The sequence below is a fragment of the Oratosquilla oratoria genome, chromosome 3 (assembly GCF_046742065.1).
Source record: "Oratosquilla oratoria isolate Oo_2021 chromosome 3, ASM4674206v1, whole genome shotgun sequence".
Taxonomy (NCBI): Eukaryota; Metazoa; Arthropoda; class Malacostraca; order Stomatopoda; family Squillidae; genus Oratosquilla; species Oratosquilla oratoria.
This window is the reverse complement of record NC_134779.1, coordinates 37,253,338-37,276,985: the sequence shown is the minus strand read 5'-3', so window position 1 is coordinate 37,276,985 and position 23,648 is coordinate 37,253,338. Positions and strand designations below refer to the sequence as shown.

The window sequence follows — 23,648 nt, the reverse complement described above, 5'->3', positions numbered from 1 at the left end:
TTGAACAGCATTCTGATGATAAAATCTCATTTGATAACAAAAACTCATGTTGCAGAAATTTGTGACAGACGACATGCTACAAAACTTCAATGTAAGTATGTATAATATGCCACAAGATCAAACACAAGAAGAACAGGTAGAAGGAATACTTGACCATCTTGATATGGATGATGATAATTTCATGCTCTAAAGGTGACTGAGTATGTAAAGCAGACAGAGGCTATTTCTATAAAACACTTTAGTTCAGTGTCTTATGAAACGTTTTGATAAATTTTACTACATAATGGAAGGAATCAAACTTTATTTATTTTATATAATATATTTTTGTTAAAATACCAAATAGTATGAGTCAATTTTTGTTCCAGTGTCTTATGCAAAAATTTTTTTTTATAGATTTTGCTGGATAATGGAAGTAACCAAGCTTTATTTTCTATAATATACCTAGATACAATACATGAGTCAATTTTAGTGTCATATGAAATGTCATGATAAATTTTGCTGGATAATAGAAGGAATCAAACTTTTATTTTCTATTATATATTTTAGTGAAAATACCAAATAGTATGGGTCAATTTTTGTTCCATTGTCTTTTGAGATAAGATGTCTTTGATAAATTTTGCTGGATAATGGAAGGAACCAAACTTTATTTTATACGGATTTTTTTATGTTAGTATATGTATGATTAACCTAGTTTTTATGTGGATGAAGATGGTACGAGGTTTCATATTGATGGAGAAATTGCCTAATTCCTGGAATAAAAAAAAACTTGTTTAGCTTTATACCTGTTTCTGTATTTCCTCCTGCCTATGACTTAATCATTTTCAAAACATGTGTCTGGACACATGTCTAGACTTTATCCCTTATTTTTAATTACTGGTATGTAGTTACTTATTTCCAATTTATTGGTTTTACATTGATAAAAATTCTTGGTTTTCATAGAGATGAAGTAGAAGAATATTCTTCCATTTTCAAGTAACTACTCCACTCCACTCTCTCTCTCTCACTCTCTCTATATATATATATATATATATTATATATATATATATATTTTTTTTTTTTTTTTTTTTTTTTTTTTGCCAAAATGCTTGCCAAATTGGATAATAGTGTTGCCAAAAAACGCCAAAATTCACACAAATTAATGCCACAAAATGTTGGAACCACCTGGCAACCCCGACTATGGCCAGTGATCAATGGTCATACGGCGGCGATAGGCAGTGGCGGGAAGACCCATGGGTGTCGGTTAGGCTCGTGTAGGGAAACATTGCATTGCAGCAAAAGAATCATTACCACAGACTTCGACAGGGTGACAATTCTTCATGTGGGATATCCAAGGATTTACGATTCTTCGGTTGTATAAGTTGACGGAAATAAGCATAACCCTCATTCAACCTAACTCAATCTAACCTAATCTTTATTCCACTTTTTATATTCGGCGTACTGGTGGGATCTCATGGGATGAAAATTCTTCATGTGGGCGTTCTGGGGTGACAATACTTAATGTGGGCGTTCTTGGGGTGACAATTCTTCATGTGGGCGTTCTGGGGTGACAATTCTTCATGTGATCCCATAATGGTGTCTCAGTAACGACGGGAGTTAATACCTGTTACACTAGATTTATCAGGAGAAATCTTGGCTTTAGATACATAGGAGAGGCGAAGGTACTGGAAAAAAATCGTGATGAGCCTAATAGCTTTTCCCCTATGTTTTCATTTTGTGGAGCTTCAAAGACTGATAGAAACTTCATCCGTGAATAAAACCAAACAGGTAAAAAGTAGCGGGGAGAATCAAACCAATGGGACATAACGAATTTATCCATCAACAGTATTTTCTTTTAGAGCATTAGACCACAATGTTTTGGTGAAGAATCGAAGGTGGACTCAGAACACCGATTGAGTACCTGATGGTGAACAAGAGATCTAGATATTTCCAACTACGTGGCGAAGATATTTAGAAATGGGGAGAGGCACGTTCAAAATATAGTAGAGAAGAGGTGTATAATGTGATGGAGAGCGACAGACCGAGTTTTCATCTCGTCTTGGGAGAAAGTGGGAAGGCGTGGGGGGCAAACGGGCCAAGGACAGTACGGGCTTGGATACTTTTATTATTTATTAATATGTATTTTAATATTTATATTGATATTATGTATATATTATATGGTCTGTGTTAATGTTTTTGATTATTTATATTTGTTAGTTACTATTTATTTTTTTAATTATTTGAGGAATATACACATGCGCTAATGTAGTTCATAAAAAGCACACGCATGCGTACTCATGTACACAGTCTCTTACACATCACTGGAAGCAGGTTCATCGTCCGAACAGCGAGTAACGTAAGCAGAAGTGCTTTTAAATGGCGCTCTGTGATAATGCAGGTTGCTTTTCTTACGTCTGCACATTCGCCTACGTCGTAATTCGAAACAGGATCTCCCCAGCTGTACCTCACGACCCTTCGAGTGTTCTTACCCCCAAGGCTTACATCCACAGATAATTTTACATACAGGGGAACAATGAAAACAATGAAATACTCAATCTGCAAAACTCTGTACTATGCTACTATCGGCTCTGGAAGAAAGATGAGAAAAGGTAGATTTGATCACGTGTAAATGTACGAAAAAAATTGGCAAGTAGTAGTAAAAACAAAGGTGTTCGGAATGAAAACACAAAACATACCAAACAAAAAAATGCTGACACTAGTTCAGCTACTGCCAAGTACCTCGGGCATACTCAGAATAGACCGAGATCTTCACAAGTTTTGGCGACGGGCCGCAAGCCAGTGTAGATGCTGAGTATCCAGAAATCTTTTATTACAATTGTAACCACACGAGAAGAGATTGCTGTCAATAAAATGAACGACGGCAATGTCAACATTGGCTTTATTTTTAATTATTTATTTATTTGTTATTATTTTTTCGGGTGTTTGGCCCTATGGGTTGGGGGTGGTTATCCATGAAGTTCAGATAGAAACTAAAAATTTATTATCACGATCCTAGTTCTACTTATACAATGTGTTTCTTATATTTTACAGTGGGAGAATCGACAGATTTTAACAGATATTTTGGGGGTACTAAGGTGTACTAAGTAGTACTAAGAAAAAATGAAGAACAATTCAGTTCAGAACAGTCTTGTTCAAGTGGAATTTCCCAATCCAGATAGCCCATCAACACGCTGATGGGACGTGAATTTCCATTTAGCTAAATAAAATCACCTGGCGCAGGACAAAATGAGATTCTAAGTTACGACACTTTCCATTGATCCCTCTAGTTAGAAACTTTGGGTAGATTTGAATTGTATTAGTGATTCACCATGGTTTTGAATCACGTGTTGGATTCGTCATCGATAATTTATTAAACCCACCTCTCCCCAGATGGGAGCTCACCTCATAATATATGACCCGAACCATGATAATGCTACGACCTTACACACACACACACACCTACCTTCGATCATCCTAGGCTCCTCTTATTCCAACTACGAGGCTGCTCTTACCATCCTCAACCTGCCCAAACTCTCTGACCATCACAAGAAGACACTAAGAAAATTCGGCCTCAAGCTATTATGTCGTCCTCGCCACCGTAATCTGCAATCTGACCGTCCTGCCCGGGCCACAAGACATCACAATAGACTCAAACCTTTTAAAGCACAACGCACAGACAGATATAAACTCAGTCCCATACCTTCTATTGTACATTTATTAAACAACACCTAATCCAGACATCATATTAACACTAAGACGCATTTGTCATTTTATATGTTCATGTTTTATATATTTGTATAGTGCACAATCACTTCAGCATCTTATTATGTACCCTCTTACATATGACTATTTTCAGCCTTCGGCTGCCATTTTTTCAATAAACAGTTTATTATTATTATTATTATTATTATTATTATTATTATTATTATTATTATTATTATTATCATTATCATTATCAACCCGTTGCCCACCAGAGTTGGAGTGCCGTCTCTGTATCCCCAGCTTTTGTAAGAATGAGAGTGGGAGCAATCGCTGTTTGTTGATTCTTTTTAAGTTAAAAAGTTGGATAGAAAGGTAGTCAGAGTTGGTATAGCGATATTGTCAGGAGCGACAAGAGTATTGCAATTAAAAGCGAACCCAGTAGATCACAACTTCTTAAAGGTGTTTTTGTTCGAGAGAAAAATACAAGTATTTTCATTGCACTGTTCACACTTCGCTGCGGGTGGTAAGAAATCTCCCGTCCCCGCTTCTCTACCTCCTCCTCCTCCTGACTTTGAAGAGGTCAAGCCGGCATACGACATAACCGCTTGGGCCTATTGTGACAATTTTTGCAAGATCGGTCAATTGTAATTCTTGCTGTGTCTTATTTGTATTTATCACTATTAGCACAATTTGTTTTGTTCTATTGTTATTGTGACAAACATTATTCTTGAAGACACGTCGAAATACAGGGGTAATTTATGACTTTTTTAACGTTCTTCAGATGGCTTATTTCTCTTAGAAATTTGAAAATAAAGAAATGGTGAAGTAGGAGCATTCTGTTGTTTTTAATTCTAAACACACACTTTGATCAGGAAGGGTAATATATTTTATGACGAGATCAACACTTGATCTAAGATCATGTTATTACATCACACCACCTGTCAATCACGAAAGTGACACGTGATCTAAGACTATGGTAAATCACGCACACATATACAGTATATGAGAGAGAGGCATATTAGAAGAGATAGGTGAAGAATAGGGGCAAGAGTGTGCCATGGAAGTATGATAAAAAACAATCCAACATTCATTCAGACTCCAGTGCTTCTGTATGCACTCAATGTTGTAAATACAAACGTATTTGAATGAACCATACTCTGAAAACATTCAATGTGCATGATGACATTGTCGATATCTTTATCCAGAATTGATTTAACTACGAAGTCGGTATATAAGTTTATTCTTGTATTTCGGAATGAAATTTGCATTCAGAAATTTAACATGTGACTCTATTTTTTGTCATATGATATTTATCCCAATTAATTTTCTTACATGAAAATGTAACTAACAGTGCATGGGACTTTGTTCGTCATTGTTTGTTGCCGTCTCTTACAGTAATGCATGTTGCTTGGAACACGATCCCTCCCTCACTGCAGGCTCACCGTTGCAGTGTTTGTATCTATTCCTGGCCGGCCAACCTGCTGCGTCACATCAGCTAACTTGCGTCTTACTACAATTATATCAAATAACGAATATGGTTGTACGTACGTCTTGGCAAACGGCGTACAATTCTTCCTGAATAGGGCACGGGAGAGATACGGAGTAGTTTTCCTTGAATTCTAGTTGTGACGTCCGTCTATGCGATAGCACCCTCCCTCCTAGCCTCCTCCCTACCCCACGTAGGTTGCCCTTCACCGTTGCGGTCAGCCCAACACGCCAACCTACGTCCTAAGAGCCAAGTAGCCAACCCAATCACCTCTAAGCGTCTTTGTTCATTCGATTATCAAAGAAAATAAGTTAGGGTCGAGGTATAGATACATGAATCAGCTATATAACCAATAGATTAAAAGCTCCCGGTATTTGAAGATGAGATTCATACTGTTGTGCCGACTTAAGAGTAGATACACTGGCATATTATTCAACCGATATAACATTATCTTTCGAATTCGTCTTCACCAGACTTTGACTTTCGGCCTTTCACTTCGAGCAAATTGCAATTGTAACAGGTGATAATCGCATATATGAATAATTTCACATTCAGAAATCTATTATCCCTATAGATCACCTTTTGTGTTAGAATTTCACATTTATTATCTCCATGTTGTGACTCTTGTCATATGGGTTATTGGTGGATTGTAAATAATTTTCTGTTGGTCTTTAATTAACCACACTAAGTTGGCAACGTCAATACTTTAAATGCGTACGTCGTACTGATATCGAAAAGGTGAATGAGTCCGAACCAGACGAGCCCTCAGGAGTGTAATACATTTCTTCTCGCACCAACTCCATTCCAATCTGCAGCTACGCATTTACGTACAGTTGTCATGATGTATGAAATATCAATCCAAGGGCATTTTGTTTAATACGCACAAGGCATCCCGATCTGCCAGCTTCCTAGAAACATTATCCGTTTGCACTTCGTACCTTAATATTTGCACTAATTCCTTGTATCAAAAGCAATAACGAATATACGTTAAGGGTCATATGCATATTACTTATCACTGGGATAACATTTATTATATTTATTATTGTGTCAATATTGCCTGAAGCTTCTTTGTTTGAATGCAAATGTGTTCTAGCGTCCTTGGCTTAGACTTCCTTATATTCAACCCTCAACGTTAACCATTTATCAGAATAAGAAGTTGTCCTGAAGGCGTTATATTGGCTATCAGGACTATAATTAACACTATAATTTGTAAGTTAAGATATGATTAATTATTTAGTTTTTGAATTTTATTAAACCAAGGCTCTTAAGATATTTCGGATGTTATGTTACCAACGGAAAGGGCCCCTTCGCCACTATTGACCAATCAGAGAAGTCCCGAACGATACCGAGAAAAAACGACAGTCGAGCGAAGCAACTGCTGGATATAAACTAAAATTTATTTCTTATTTCCTTATCTTTGCACATTTTATAGATTTAATTATAAACAAAATTTTATTAAAAGATTATTAGTTATCATAGTTTTTTACTCGTGTAGTTAATTTAGAAGAAAAAGTATATTGAGGTTATTATCAAATACGCTCAGGGTGAAAGTCAGAACAGAACGACGCTGATTGGTCGATGTCTATGACGTCACCAAGCCTTTGTAGCCAGATTCAATGGAAGACGCGGAAGGGGGAAGGCAGCGTCTAGTCTGTCCGACAGCAGTAGTGGAAAGTACAATTCGGTACTGGGTTCGGCAAGAAATCGCCGTGAGAATATATCGTAGTTGGTGTCGGTAATGTCTATTATACTTCAACTCTCCAAAAATCCATCTCTTCAGTCCACAACATTGGTTGGTGAAGCTATTGGTCTCCCAAGCGACCTTACTGCGACGCCGCCATTTTGGAACTTCTACTGTCTTTGTTCTCAACAACCACGATCTCTGGCGGAGTCTTAGCATTGTACCCAGTGCGGACTGTACTTCATGCTATTTAGATTATTAAGTGATTGTTATTCCTGAGGAAGAGAGGTGCCAAGCGCACAAGAGAAATAGAGACTTGGCAGAGTGCAGCAGCTGAAAACAAAACAGTTTCACAATGGCAGGACCAAGAACCATCACCTCGGCCACAGCACCACCTTCCATCAAGCAGCAGAAAGGACAGCGACCTCAGGAGGCCCTTCCCTGTGCTACACAACAGGTAATTTATAAAGACGCTTAATGGTAGATATTTGTTGCTCATTCGTGTCCATAGACAAAGTATAAACCTTAAAATTCGTCAGCACAGCTTGTGTCGCCATAGGTTAATTAATGGGTCTGTTGAATTTTACCTATCTATAGGGTAGGGTAGATGCCGTAGTTTCATAACGCTGGAGATTCATTTTTCTCAAAAGTTTGGGAAGACTACTAATTTTTTACTGTAGGGGAAATTATTTTTCTTATTTTGTGATTTTGAAAGTAAGTAGCTTCGAGCATTTTGATTTCTGTTGAGGGCATTTTAGAGGCACATGGGGAAATTACCCAAATTTACGAATTTTGTATTGATTTTGAATTTCAACAAGTCTGTAGAAAGGTGGGTTTGTACTACCTTCATTTAGCATTGTTAAAGTCCAAAAGTATATAGTGGGTCCCAACCATCCAGTGATGACTTGGTAGTTTCTGTTTTAGGTCATGAAAGGTTAGCTTGAATATTTGTAAGAATGAATGGACAAGTTATTCTTTTTGGAAAGCTGGTGAAGGAATGGTTTATAACATTGGAACTGCATAAATTTACTGAGTACTATGATTTATATGTAACATCTATCCTGTCAGTATTTATGTGGACTGGTATTTTTCACAAAAATTGTGGGTTAATGTTACAATGCAAGTTGTCCAGTCTTTTGCACTTAAGGAGTGTATGCGAGGTATGTAGCTGTGGACAAAGCAGTCACCCTTATGGTATACACTTGAAGTGTTAAAGGCAGGTAACAGCTATGGCTTGGAATTAGAGAAGTGTTTGATTCAAATCCACATGCTTTCAGTTGAACTCTCAAGATAGTGCTTCATAATAGACACAGATGACTACCCTTGTAGTACAATCATATTAGCATAACATTAGGTCATGAAAACGCTCTTTCAGAAGGCAAACTTGATACTCAAAGCTTCAAAAGCAAACAATCCAGAAGTTGCATTGATGTACAGTACATTCAGTCACCCATTCGGCAGTACAGAGTATACCCAAGACTGTTGGGTCATCTCTGCCCCTCTACTCAACTAACTTGGTTCATCTGCACTGCCGAGACAACCCACCAGCTCAGCCTGCCATGACTACATTTGTCGTCATTTTTTTGCCTTGGGTTTTCATCGTGCTGACACTATTTACTAGTTTTCTTCAAATGAGATGTTCAACAAAGCTAAACTCTTCTCACTTTGTGACATTGAATCAAATTTACACTTCAAAAGCTAATGACAAGCCTAATGACTAATGGATAAACAATTTATCTATTCATTTTTATGCTTTACCTGGTATTTCTTTTTCCACACAATTTTTGTGGAAACAAAATTGTGGTTTACGTGGTTTAACCCCCCCACTAGAGGCAGAAACCTGGCAGTATCTAGTCTTTTGAAATTGGTAAAATATGAAGACTAATGATTGCACATCACTTATGTTAGCATGCGTTATGTTCACCCACCATGTACATATATCGAGGCTTTTTTCCCCCTTACAAGGGAGGTAGCCAAAAAGGAAATGGCATAAAATAATTTTCACCCATTCCATCCCTGAATACACTCCACACCCCTCCACCCTCCCTCTTATCTTAGCACCTCCTGGATGACGGGTCATCCCTGCACCCTGTCCACTGCCCTGGGTCAGAAGTAGTGTCACAAGACACAGCACATCCACAGCAAGGCCGCTTCATTAAATCGGCGACCCCCCCCTCTCTGTCCCCCCATGCATAAAAGGAGAAGACGGGGAGAAATCCCTTCGGGCTGCATCAAATTTTGCTCACACATATACCTCACCCCCCATCCCGAAAACCCTTTCCACAACATCATCCATATACAACCATTCTCCATTCACCCCAGTCTTCTGTCCTCTCCCGTCCTTCCTCAACAGACATTCCCCTCTTCCCCAAAGCTCCCTTCACCCCATCCATCCACCTCATCCTTGGATGTCCCCTCATGTTCACTCCCTACACATCTGCCTTCCATACCTCTTTTACTAGTCATTCTTCACTCGTTCTTTCCATGTGTTCAAACCATCCTAATACTCTTTCATCAACACCTATCTCCCAACTCCCTTTCCACCCCTGTTCTCCTCCTCACCTCTTCATTTCTCACCCATCTAGCCTAGTAACCCCCATCATACTTCTCAGACACCTCATCTCAATCACATTCAAACTCCTTCTCTCTTCCTGTCTTATGTACCATGTTTCTCCCCATACAGTGCTGTTGGCACAATCACTCCTTCATACAATGAAATAATGTCTGCTATAAACATTGTGATAGTAGTAGTGTCCACCTGCATTACATGCTCAAGTCAAACTAAATCTGCTTATTGCGGTGGGCTGAGCTAGCCAGTAAGCAGGATAGTTATATTGATAGAGATAATTGAGCATGTGTTGAATTGTTAGCTTTTATGTTGTATAACCTAACACAACCTAAATTCTTGCTCAAACCTATGCCCTTTTGAATTGACACTTGCTAGAATCGATGAACTTCCATGTTTATGCTTTGACTACCAGTATGTTAATTATCTCTATATCAACACAGATATTCCTACTCCACAAGCCAAAACATAAAGGGGGAGTTGGTGACACCACCCAAATTGACCAGCATTCATACAACCAACCATAACGAAAGGACAGAGTCCACTTGGCCAGACTGCGGTGTGGCCACCACCCAGCACTTCTAAGCTACCAGTGCGGTGTGGCCACCACCCAGCACTTCTAAGCTACCGGAAGAGGCTGCCCAGGATGTAACACTTCACCCCATACCATACAACACATAATGGAAGACTGCATTATACACAATCATGCACGCAAACAACCCAAAATACACTCTATAAAGGATTTGTGGGAAAACCCAGTTTCAGCTGTAGCATTCCTTGGGGAGACAGGACTGCTCGGACAGACAGTCTAGGGAACGACAACAACAACAACAACCATAACTGATCTATCGCCTTCTATTTTGTTTGTCACCTTGTGGATGAAGGGTCTTCATTTCCCCAAGCATATCTAAAGCAGGGCATGACAGCTATAGCTGTGTTTTCCATGTTATTCCATTAGTGAATTTAAAGCATGTGCAGTTTAGGGTAGAGTACCCCATGGAATTTGGTTATCTTTGTGCTTTGGATGAGGAACTGGAACAATCTGAATTCTACTGTTTGGTGCAGGTAGCATCGCTACACTTTCATAAGTGCATGATTTGTATCTTAACCCCTTCCATACGGTGCCGCACGCGTAGGCGTCATGGGGAGTGAGTGTATTCGCGAGGTTGCCATATCGGCGTCTTGATTATATTTATTGTAGTCGCCCCTGTATTTTTACATTCTCTCAAATGTGCCCTGAATCCCATTCTCTGTGGTATTCAAAATTCGCGGGTGAAAGAGAGAACGATCGATATAAGCGGTGACTATATTTTATGATGCGAGTATTATTACGACACGTCGTACGGCTGGCATTGGCTGCTGCCACTGAGATCTAAGTCCATGACGCCTACGTGTGCGGCACCGTATGGAAGGGGTTAAGGATACCATTTTAAATGACACCACAGATCTGCATGTATGAAAATGACCAGTCTTGGGTACACTATTGGATATATTCCCAATAGGCATAAGAAGGGAGGGAAGCTTGATTTTTGCTGCCCAAACAGCAGTCGCATGATCTTCAGATGCTTCCAGTAGCTGATCTGCATGAGCAGAGCATAAACAAACCATTGTTTTCACCATGAATATGTTGCTACCTAGACTGTCTAATACTGCTTGTCGTTGTATTTATCAGAATAACTGTACAAGTACAGCCAGGCTAAATTGCAGAAGTAAACTCATTGGGGAGTGTCACTAGGAGGGAACCACTAAACAGGGCAACAGAATGAGCAGTACACAAAATTGGAAAGTTGAATGATGAACAAACCCATCCTGGGGCCTACCAAATGACTGGGTCATTGACATAAAAATGGGCCCACCCTGTACCCAGGAAAGTTGAAAATGAAAGAAATTTGAGAGAGCACAGGCATAATTTGAGAAATGCCATTTTTTCTGCCACTTCATGAACAGCAGAGGTACCTTCCCCCACTTTCATTCATAACCACTGAAGGTTCTTTTTTATATCTGTTGGCGCATAGGGTTTTTGTATATAGTTCTTTGTACTTTGGCTTGAAATGGGTTATGTTGAATTTGTTAATGAGAATATTGGACAACCTTTTTTCTATAAATTTTTTAAACTGCCATTTTCTAAAGGTAGAAATGAAACTGAAGTTGTTCATTTTTCCTGTGGGAGGTGGGATTGAAAGCCTTGACACACTGTTTACCTTCCAGTTGCCTATTGCCATGCAGGGAATGTTTGGGTGGTGTTTTTGTTGAACCAAAGCCCAAGTGTTTCATGCATAAGTTTTATTTGTTCATTTGTTCTTTCTTTCTTTCAGGTGACTCCAACTCGGCCAAACAAAAGGCGTCACACACCTTTTGGGTCGCCTAGTATGGCCCGGAGTGAGACTGGTTCTCCTCGTGCTAAGCAGCAGGCACGGATGAGCCCTGTGGCAACATCCCCAATTACCATCAGTACTGTAAGCTGTTCAGCAACCAAGCCCCAACAGCAGACAGCCACCAGCACCACTCCGTCCAGCAGCAGCAGCAGCAGTCCCAGGCCCTCATCCAGGTCCCGGAGTGTGTCCGTAAGCCCTTTGTCCCAGTTGGCTGTACCTAAGGTGTCAGCTGAGCCTCCCTGCCCTTCTGAGCTTCCTAAACCACCCAGCCACTGGACTGAGGGCAGTACTGGTGAACATCAGCTCCAGCACTGCCGTCTTGTGACTGCAAGTCTACTCAGTCATTTGCACAACTCAGGCATATTGGTTGGGGCCCAGTAGTGGACTCGGCTGTCAGTGGGATGAACAACTATGAACCGACTAAATGACCAATGCTTTTTTGAAACTTCGGTCATCTTACACCATCCAGGGCAGCTATTCGTGCCAGTTTCCACGAGAAACTGTCCAGGTACTGTAATGGTGGCATGATGGTTGAGATTTGCGCAAGGACTAGTGATCCTGTTATGTTCTGTGATACTGGTAGTGCTTAAAAGGCTATACTGTATGTGTCACGTGATGACCCATTAGCATACTCACTCACAATGTGATGAAGCCAACAGCAATAAGTGGATTCATCAAGCAACCAATTGTATCATAGGAATCACATGCTGTACTGTGGAGTTGTTGCCATGTTGCCAGTCTCCACTCTCTTGTGTTGGTATGCGGAGCGAGGCACGTTCTCACCTCTACTCGTTACTTATCTCTAATTCATTTAAATGGAAATCAAATATTTATTTTATGGGTAACAAAGTTTTAATTTGTTTAGAATCCCAAAACTTTTTTTGAAAAGCATTTCGGTTTCAAAATCTTTCACAATAGCATTTCCACGTATCTGTAAACAATCACATGTAATAGGGATTCAGCACCAAATTTTTTGCCAATACTACTGGCATCATTAATTGGCAGGTTTTGATTGTGCAACAGGCCGTGATTGTTTGCAGGAAGACAGCAGTGCTCAGTTAGTGTCCTATTGTACTGAGTACAAACTCAGACAGCATAGTATTTAGATTATTATTTTTTTTTTCCTCTCCTTAATTATTTTGTGGACCAAGCAGAAACTGTTTAACCTTGCAGTTTATTATTGCCATCACTTTTTTTTTTTATTATTATTTTTTTTTATATATTTATTTTTGTTTCATTAGCGAATGCAGGTGTTTACACCTGCTTTGTTAGTTGTAATAGTGATGACAAAATTTGTTTGTATGAAAGTAGTGATGGTGTCCACAAGGTAATTAGTTGTTGTGCAAGGCGAGAGTTAGTGTTTCCTTTCCAATGATTTATCAGATGTGGTGCAGAGCCTCTGTGATAAGGTGTAACATTATACTCTAGTCTTGAGGCACAGCCACGCTCTACTTGTACAGGATTTGTATAGACTATTTTTATTATATCCAATTTTTATCAGGATTCTCCCATGACCTACTGGCAAATTTCCTTGTATATCATATTATTTTATGGCTCCAAAGATGTTGATTTGGACCAAGGTTTACTAAGCCTGACATGTCAACAGACATGATTGTTGTTCTGTGCCACAAAGGTTTGTGCAGTGTTTGGTACTGGAATTTGATAGACAATGGCTTCCAAGGAAGTGAAAAGTCCTTCTGACGTGATGTACAAGCCCGCGTGTCTTAGTGTTAAGGACTGTGATCTCACCGAGTTCTTTTTAACTTGACAATGGAGTGAAGAGACATAAGAAGGCCTGATGGTATTATTCGACAAGATTGGAAGCATTGACCCTGCAGTCTTGGAGTACAAGAGGAAGCAGCAGTATGTTCCAGGAAGCCAGAGTACAAGCCAGTACAGAAGCTCCTGGTACTAAGATACATTCCACTGCAGCCACCTGGGGCCGCACGGCACACAGTACAAATATCTTAGTTGGCGGCCCCGCAGTCTCTACCTACCACTGGTCCTTTCAGCATTAGGGAATGGTTTACTATGGCAAGGCTATGATAATGTTGGCCTTTTTTTATTTCTGATACTGTGGCTAGTCCTACCACTGGTGAAGGTGCACTCCTTGATGGAGTAACACCTCAAGTACAAGTCCGAGTTACTTTTGATAGATACTGAATGGTACATATATAAGGAAAGCGTTTGGCTATGGTATTGATAAGGTATGAAGCATGCTAGTATTGCTAAGTATTGGCATGGTTGAGTATTGGTTTTGACCTCATGGTATAGTTTGTATTGTTGCTGGTATTTGAGGTTGTGTGGGTTGTTGCATAATGCTCAGCCCATATACCCAGTGGGGTTGTATTATATATACCAAAGTCTGTTGTCAACATATCCTGGCTAGCATATTGCATGTGACTGTTGTTGTCCCTAAACATTTCTGGGGGCAATTACTACCTCACCCACATAGTAATTGTTATGATATTTCAGTGGTCAACATCAAATAATGTATACAATGTTGCTTAGTGTAAGAAATATTGGTGATAGCACCAAGGCTGGAGGAGATGCAATGCTCCAGGAATAGGCAATTAGCATAGGGTGAAATCTGGAAGTACCATGGGTAGAGCTGCCAATATCGCGGTGTCTGTAGGGCTTCCACCTGAGGTCAAGACGCCCCCTAGCTGTAAGTGTTGCGTTTTTTTGTAATGTGCTGCTTAACACCTGTAGGTCATGGGAGAAGCGAGAAACACTAACGCGCCACTGAGGCGTCCAGTACGCCATGCAAGGAGACTTGAAGACAGTCTGTGATAACTGCCATCATCTTCAACTCTCCTCCTGGTACTGAGGATATTTTGTCCAAAGAGGCACAATATTTCTCCAATTGGGACTCGAAGCAACTAAATTACAAAATTTCATGAAAAAAACTACCAAAAAAATGATTTGATAAGGTATGATAATGATGTACCTGAAAGTGTGTGATTGGTGCCTTCAACTTGCCACTGGGGGCACCTGACCTTCCCTCTATGTACTCATCCTAGTTTGCCTTTTGTTTCAGCCATGGCTTGTTATCAATAGCAGAAAAACCCTAACATGACTGCTTAGAAGACCATATTTTGCACCAAATTTAGATTTCCTTTCGGTATTTTGGCCCAATAAGTTCATTGTAGACCAGACCAACTGTGTTGGCTGATTGAACCTAATTTCACAATCTGGATTTAATAATTCTTCAGAGTAATCTCTTTAGTAATCTTGTTTACTTAGCAGATTTTACTGAGGCCATCTGTGGCCTACATTAATCGGAATAATGGACCAAAGACGAAGCAACTTTTCAAGGTTCCTTTGATTCTGGAATCCAACATAAAAGCTTAATGTATTGGTCCGAGTTTGATTTCAGGAAAAAATCTAAAGTAAGCTGCTGTAAAATGTCAGAAATTGTACATTCTGTTGAAGAAATTTTTAAGTTCATCATTGTAGCTGTCTTTTCATAGTGTGCTAATTTTAAGCCATGGCATCACGGGCAATTGTTTTGTTTATATCCTGTCCCCCAACCCCCATCCCATCCTGTTTCCCTGGCTCTTTCAAAGTTCAAGAATTCATTCATTCATCAGCACATGTGAATTTATGTAAGATCATATTATCAGCACTTCACCATAGTATGTAGTTCCTGGTTTATGTTTTGTTATGTCACATCTCATTTTATGATTTGTCCCTTCAAAATCAAGATTGTATGAATGATAACTTATTTTTATCTTTTGAAGCAAGTTGTCTCAGATCTTTCAGTAACTTATCCCCATGATAAGAGTTCTTTCTAATTTTAAAATAAGAAAATGTTACAAAAAAATTCTTAGAAAGTTCAGTCCATCTTGTATTTCATAATCAGAATTGAATCTCTACATTCTGTACTAGTCCTGCAGTTATCTTTTGTTTATCTTTTGATTTGTATACAATGCAGATTCCATGTTCATTTTGCATGTTATAATTTCCCAGACTACACCAAAATTTTCATATTTGACCTTAGCCTTCATTTTATAAGTGTTTTGACCTAATTCTTAATTTTTTTTTTTTTTTTTTCTCTCTCTCTCTCTCTCTCCCCCCCATCGTGACCTGTACCAATTCATTTTAGCTCGTGAAATGCACAATCCTTGCTGACAGTTTCCATTTCATTTCACAAGTTCATATCATCACTGCTACTCTAGTTCCATTTAAATTCATCACTACATATACATTATAATTTCCCTTATATTTTATATTTTCTCTTACTTAGTTTTATCAACACCCACCCTCCCCACAATCCACCACACTTTCCTTGCTTCCTCCTTTACCACCACTACCCTTGTTCCTTGCCCCTGAACAGCTGTGTCTAGCAGCTGTTGTCACAGGGCTTACCAACCAGTGAATGTTAGTTGTGTTGTCTTAGTTCCTCCTGTGTGTGATACAGCCCAGGCATTGCACCTTGGGCCTTGCCTTCATCCTCCTTAGTTTTAGAAAGGCTTGCAGGTTCTGCTAGCCTTCATCCTCATGACATCCACCTTTGATATTAAAGTATCAATAAAGGCCACCAAATCCTGTATCCTCACCCTTGTCAAGGTAGTCCTTTTTAATGAAAATTGTATATTCTTAACCCAATCCTACTTTTCCCAATCCTATTTTCCTCATCCTTATCCATATCCTAACATCCTTTTCCCCTTTGTTCCTTGGTTTTCCTGGGTTCATTTTTTGAACCCTCAAATTATTAAAAGAGAGATAAGATGACTTCTTACCAACTAATGTTGGCAGCAAGACAAATAAACGTTGCAGATATCCCTTTTCTCCGTCCTTAAACGCTCGGGACCAGTAGTGGATGCTAGTGGCCCTGGAAGACTTGTCACAGAGCATTACTGCTGACAGACTTCAGAACCCAAAACCCATCTCAATGTGTTTATGGACCAAGCCATCTCTCAGTTTCATACATATAACAAGGGTTTTTTCCCCATACAAAGGAGCTAGCCAAAGTCAAAAGCCATAAATCCACTCACCAATTTCTTCCCCACATACTCGACTCCCATTCACCACCCCTCCCGCAGCAGCTTCTATACCCAGATTTCGCAAATAGTCCTAAACTACAACACAACAATCCCAACTTTCTTCCAAGAGAGATGGTAGAGTCCGAGAACCATGGCCATTTGTATGTGGTTTTGGGGTTCCAGTTTGTAAAACGGGGCAACTACATTATTTGATCAATAAGCCTAGAGTTTCACTGACTAGTATCCTGTAGCCCCACAAGTTTGTGGCAAAGAATCTCCCAGATATCTGTATCACAGGGCACAATGAATGTGGATATAGGTTTCTAGTTAATGAAATGGGGCAACCATGATACATGATCCACAAGATAACTTGCCTACAGTTTCACAGACTGGTATTCTGTAGCCTCTGAAGTCAAGCGGTGAAAAATCTCCCAGATGTACTACAGGGCCACTGTACAGGTTTCCCGTCCTTTTATATTTGTACATGTATTTTTATATACTTGTATGAAATGGGTGGGAGTGTTTTTATGCCTTTCCCTTTTTGGCTCCCTCCCTTGAAAGGGGGAAAAAGCCTTGGTATATGTATGTAAGTATATGGTAAGTGGCATAATACTGGCTGAAATATTGTAGTAACGGGAGTTAGAATCGGTTGGGTGGTTTTGCATTCACATGTTTATAGTGTGGCAATCCGTATTTCCATGTAATTTCTGGGGTCGGTGTGCAGGGCACCTAGACAAGTTTTAGATTTATATAGTTTTTGCATTGAATGTCATCCAGGAGGTGCCAGGATAGGAGGGAGGGGAGTGGAATATATGGGAAATGAAATGGGTGGGAGTGTTTTCTGTGCCTTTCTTTTTGGCTACACCCCGTGTGAGGGGGAAAAAGCCTTTGTATTGAATGTCTTAAACTTAGCTTGGATGTTTTTCATAGCAGCAATAAGTATGTATGCCCAAAGACTGATTTCTGTAAATTTGCTAGATTGTCATGATTCTTATTTTTCAGGTTTCCCATGAACAGAAATGGAGGCTGCTTCAAGAACGGATGCCATTACCTCCCAACAAACTTCTTTGCTGTTTCTTGGGTAATAGATATTGCTTTTGTCAGATGGTGCAATATTTTTATGTATATCCGAGATGAAGTGTGGAAAAGGAGATGGCAGATTGGGATGTTTTGGGTGAGGGGGGTATGTATGAAGAAATTTGACACAGTCCGAAGGGATTTCTCCCTGTCTTTTCTTTTTCTGCATGAGGGGGGATTGCCAATTTAAACATATTTCTCACAGTTGTCTCTCTGCATGTGGGGAGGTTGCAGATTTAATTAAGCAGTCTTGCTGTGTCTTGTGACACTGCATCTAATCCAGTGCAGTGGGCATGATGCAGGGATGACCCATCATCCAAGTGGAGCCAAGATAAGAGGGGGTGGAGTATGTGAGGATGAATGGGTAGAGTAGATTTTATGCCTTTCTGTGTGTGTATGTGTTTATTTACCTGGTTGTATTCTATGAGAACGGGAGGTATGCTCGTGGTGTCCCATTTTTGTATCTTGCAACCTCTGTTTTGTTCTTAAATTCATGTATGGTGTTTGCACACACTATTGTTTCATGTGTGTTCTAGCTTCCATGTAAGGGGAAAGGAGACTTTGGTATGTTACCTTGTGCTTTCATTTTGTATTCATACCCAAATGCCTTGTTATTCACACACACACACACACACACACACACACAATCAAACAAACAAACAAGGTTTTCTTGCTTCCATTCCTTGCCCTGGTTGACCCTAAATACTTAAAAGTTCTTCACTTCCTCAAACCTCTTTCTGACTTCCCTCCAACTGTGCCACCCTCTCTAGGTGTACATCTCATCACATTATGCTCATGTTTACCTCTCGTATCACCTCATCTATGTGCATGTTGAACAACCATGATGATATAACAGCTGTGGCACAGCCCCACTTTAATAACATACCAAATCACTATAAGGGAGGTAGCCAAAAAAACAAAAGCATAAAAACTACTACCCATTCCATCCCTATCACAAAAAACAAAATCGTAAAAACAACTACCCATTCCATCCTTATCGCACTCCTCCCCTCCACCCTCTTCCCTTCCTCTTATCTTGGCACCTGGATGATGGGTCATCCCTGCATCTCATCCTCTGCCCTGGGTCAGAAGCAGTGTTGCAAGACATAGCACATCCACAGCAAGGCCACTTCATTAAATCGACGACTCCCCTCTCCGTCTCCTTATACAAAAAAAAAAATTCCCTTCAGCTTACCTATCCTGAATATCTGCAACACCACAATGCTTTCCTGTCAACATTGTCACATGTTTTCTCCAAATCTATAAAATAAAAAAGCAATATATGTTCTTATTTTGTGCTCGACTAAATTTACACATGTGCCATGTTATGGGAATTTTATCTATGCACTCTTCCTTTTGCAAACCAACGCTTTCCCAATTGCTCCTGGTTTCCTTCGTACATACATATACCAAGGCTTTTTCCCCCATACAAGGGAGGTAGCCAAAAAGAACATACATACATACATATACCAAGGCTTTTTTCCCCCTTACCAGGGGGGTAGCCATAAAAGGACAAGGCACAAAAACATTCCTACCCATTTCATCCCCGGAAACACTCCACACCCCTCCACCCTCCCTCCCATCTTAGCACCTCCTAGATGACGGGTCATCCCTGCACCCTGGGTGGCCAAAAAGAAAAAGGCATAAAACCCATTCCCACCCAATACACTCCCCCACCCCACCCTCATCTTGGCACCTCCTGACTGACGGGTCATCCCTGCATCTTGTCCACTGCCCTGGGTCAGAGGCAGTGTTGCAAGACATAGCACATCCACAGCAAGGCCGCTTAATTAATTCCGCGACCCCCCCCCCCCCCCCAATGCAGAAAAGAAGAAGATGGGGAGACATCCCTTTGGGCTGCATCAAATTTTTCTCACGCATACTACCACACCCCCATTCCCCCACCTATGTCACCTCATGCAGCACATCATCATCCAAATACAACCATTCTCCATTCACACCTGTCTTCAGTCCTCTCCCATCCCTCCTCAACAGACATTACCCTCTTCCCCAGAGCCCCCTTCACCCCATCCATCCATCCATCTCATCCTAGGATGCCCCCTCATGCTCACTCCCTCCACATCTGCCTTCCATACCTCTTTTACTAGTCTTTCTTCATTCATTCTTTCCATGTGTCCAAACCATCCTAATACTCATTCATCAACCGTATCTCCCAACACCCTTACAACCTCTGTTCTCCTCCTCACCTCATTTCTCACTATCCAGCCTAGTAACCCCCATAATACTTCTCAGACACCTCATCTCAAACACATTCAAACTCCTCTCTTCCTCCCATATGTTCCATGTTTTTGTCCCATACAGTGCTGTTGGCACAATCACTCCTTCATACAGTCTCCTCTTAGCCTCCATTCCACCAAGGCATTTCCTTGCTTCTCTCAATCTACATTCTACCTCCACCTTCACTCCACCTTCACTCCACCTTTTCCTGCCACATTTGCACCCAAGTATCTAAAAATGTCCACTTCCTCCAGTCGCTCTCCCTATAGGCACACTTCTAGTCTGCTGCCACTTTCACCCCTTGTACATCTCATCACCTTACTTTTACCCACATTTATCTTCAACTTTTGTCTTTCACACACACTCTCAAACTGTCACCAACTTCCTCAATCTCCTCTGATCCTGCTACAAGCGCAGTGTCATCCGCAAACAAAAGCTGGCTCACCTCCCACTTTTCCCCATTTTCTTTAAACATCTCTAATCCCTGTCCCACCACCCTTGCATTCACCTATTGCACCACCCCATCCATGTATAAGTTGAACAGCCAGGGCGACAACACATCCCGGACAAAGTCCCACCTTTACCTCAAACTACTCACTCTCTCCATTTCTAATCCTGACACATACCCTACTACTCCTGTAAAAACTCCAACAGCTCCTGGAAGCTTTCCTCCTATCCCATATATCTGCAAAACCTCCCACAGTGCTTTCCTGTCTACCCTGTCATAAGCCTTTTCCAGATCCAAAAAAAAAAAAAAAGGAAAGGCATAAGGGGTGCTGGAGGGCCTCGGGCCAGCACCCTAAGATTTGGGTCTTTTAATGTGCGTGGATGTGGTACAGATGAGAGTAAAAGGGAAGAGATAGGTAGTATGTTTGTGAGAAGAAAGATGGATGTGTTGGCTTTGAGTGAAACTAAGTTGAAAGGGAAGGGTGAGTGTAAGTTTGGGAGTGTAAGTGGGAGGTTATCAGGAGTGAAGAGAGGGCGAGGGAGGGAAGGGGTGGCTATTCTGGTAAGTGAGGAGATAGGTAAACAGGTAGTGGAGTGGAAGGAGGTTTTCACAAGGATAATGTGGATGAAGGTGAAACTGGGAAAGGAGATGTGGGTCTTTGTAAGTGCATATGGGCCTGGCAGTGAGAAGAGCATGGAAGAAAGGGAGGCCTTTTGGATAGATTTAAATGAGTGCATAGAGGGTTTAGGAAGAAATGTCAATGTAATAGTACTGGGAGACCTTAATGCTAGGGTGGGAAATGGTCCAATCGAGGGAGTGGTTGGGAAGTGTGGAGTTCCAGGAAAGAATCGTAGTGGAGAGTTGATGGTGGAAATGTGTCTAGAGAGTTGATGATAGCAAATACAGTGTTTCGGAAGAAAGTCAAGCATAAGTACACATGGGAGAGGGTGGTGGAGGGAAGGGTGGTAGATAGAGCGCTAATGGATTATGTAGTGGTAAATAGGATTATGATAGGAAGAGTTAAGGATGTACATGTGCTAAGGGGAGAGGGTGGGGGAATATCAGATCATTTTTTGGTGGAAGGTAAGCTGAGAGTGGAGGATAGATGGAGAAGGAGGAAAGGGACAAAAGGTAGGGAGGTTCTTAGAGTGAACTCCTTGAATGAAAAGGAAAAGGAGAAGGAGTACGAAAAGAAGCTGAAGGAGGAGTGGGAGGGAGTAAAGGATAGAGCAGAGATGGGTGTGGAGGAGGAATGGGGATGGTTCAAGGAGGGAGTCTTAAAGTGTGCAAGGATGGTGTGTGGAACAAGAAGGACAGGGGGAAATAGAAGAAAGGGTAGTGAATGGTGGGATGAGGAAACAAAGAAGGTTGTAGAAGAGAAGAAGCGAGCATTCACAGATTGGTTACAAAAGAGGACAGGGGAGTCATATGAGACGTACAAAGAAAAGAAAAGAGAAGTAAAGCAAAAGGTAAAGGAGGCAAAGAGGAGAGCAGATGTGAAATGGTGTAGGAGTATGACAGAAAATTTTGAAAGTAATAAAAAGATGTTTTGGAAAGAAATTAAGAGAGGAAGAGGAGGCGAATCAAGTAGGGAAGAAAAGGTAAAAGGTACAGTGGAGAGATGATAATGGAAGAGATGGCAGTGAGGGGAAGATGGGCAGAATATTTTAGGGAGTTGCTGAATGTGAAGGAGGATAGGGAGGGAAAGATAGCTGCAGTGGGAAAAGCGAAGAAAATGAGAGTGATGAGTGAGGAGAATGGAGGAGAAATAAGGAAGGATGAGGTGAAGGCAGTTGTAAAGATGATGAAAGCAGGTAAGGCACCTGGTCTGGATGGATGCCATACAGAATGTCTGAAAAAGGGAGGTTCAGTGATGGTGGACTGGTTGGTGAGGTTATTTAATGTTTGCTGGAGAGAGGGTAGAGTACCGGAGGACTGGAGTAGTGCCTGTATAGTTCCTCTTTACAAGGGAAAAGGGGACAAGTGTGAATGTAGTAATTTCAGAGGGATTAGCCTGTTGAGTGTAGTAGGGAAGGCTTATGGAAGGATCTTAATTGAGAGGATTAGGAGAGGAACAGAAGGAGTAATTGGTGAGGAACAGTGTGGATTTAGGACGGGTAGAGGTTGTGTAGATCAGATCTTTGTGGTAAGACAGATATGTGAGAAAGCTATAGGAAAGGGGAAGGATGTTTTTTGGGCTTTTATGGATCTGGAAAAGGCTTATGATAGGGTAGACAGAGAGGCACTGTGGGAGGTTATGCAGATTTATGGGATAGTAGGAAAGCTTTTGGGAGCTGTCAAGAGTTTTTATGAGAGTAGTAGAGCATGTGTTAGGATTAGAAATGGAGAGAGTGAGTGGTTTGAAGTAAAGGTGGGACTTCGTCAAGTATGCGTTATGTCGCCCTGGCTGTTCAACTTATACATGGATGGGGTGGTGCGAGAGGTGAATGCTAGGGTAGTGGGTCAGGGATTGGAGATGGTTAAAGAAAATGGAGAAAAGTGGGAGATGAGCCAGCTGTTGTTTGCGGACGACACCGCGCTTGTGGCAGGGTCAGAGGAGGGATTGAGGAAGTTGGTGGCAGAGTATGTGAAAGACAAAAGTTGAAGATAAATATGGGTAAAAGTAAGGTGATGAGATGTACAAGGGGTGAAAGTGGCAGTAGACTGGAAGTGAACATTAAGGGAGAGCGACTGGAGGAAGTGGATAGTTTTAGATACTTGGGTGCAAGTGTAGCAGGAAAAGGTGGAGTGAAGGTGGAGGTAGAATGTAGATTGAGAGAAGCGAGTAAATGCCTTGGTGGTTTAAAGAGTGTAATGAGGAATAGACATTTGGGAATGGATGCGAAGAGAAGACTGTATGAAGGAGTGATTGTGCCAACAGCACTGTATGGGGCAGAAACGTGGAACATAAGAGAAGAAGAGAGAAGGAGTTTGAATGTGTTTGAGATGAGGTGTCTGAGAAGTATGGTGGGGGTTACTAGGCTGGATAGAGTGAGAAATGAGGAGGTGAGGAGGAGAACGGGGTGAAAAAGGATTTGGGAGATAGGGTTGATGAAAGAATATTAGGATGGTTTGGACACATGGAAAGAATGAGTGAAGAAAGACTAGTAA

At 40.9% G+C, this 23,648-nt stretch overlaps 1 protein-coding gene and 1 long non-coding RNA gene across 4 annotated transcripts in view; one reads left to right on the top strand and one right to left on the bottom strand.

Moving 5' to 3' along the window:
* LOC143019600 (uncharacterized) overlaps positions 1-5,379 on the bottom strand; it is a 42,052-nt gene extending 36,673 nt beyond the window's left edge. Inside the window, exon 1 of the long non-coding RNA XR_012965835.1 lies at positions 5,227-5,379. This is a non-coding gene — a long non-coding RNA (uncharacterized LOC143019600). The remainder of the gene's footprint in view (positions 1-5,226) is intronic.
* Positions 5,380-6,792: 1,413 nt separating this feature from the next.
* The window catches only part of LOC143021634 (uncharacterized), a 109,149-nt gene continuing 92,293 nt past the window's right edge, over positions 6,793-23,648 (top strand). For 2 of the 3 annotated variants that reach the window (XM_076179247.1, XM_076179252.1), the window contains exons 1-3: positions 6,793-7,302; positions 11,727-11,975; positions 17,777-17,855. In XM_076179247.1, coding sequence (XP_076035362.1) covers positions 7,201-7,302; positions 11,727-11,975; positions 17,777-17,855 — 430 coding nt within the window. In that variant the 5' untranslated portion in view covers positions 6,793-7,200. Of the gene's footprint in view, positions 7,303-11,726; positions 17,480-17,776; positions 17,856-23,648 lie in introns of those variants that run through there. The other variant, XM_076179242.1, reaches the window with a different exon arrangement.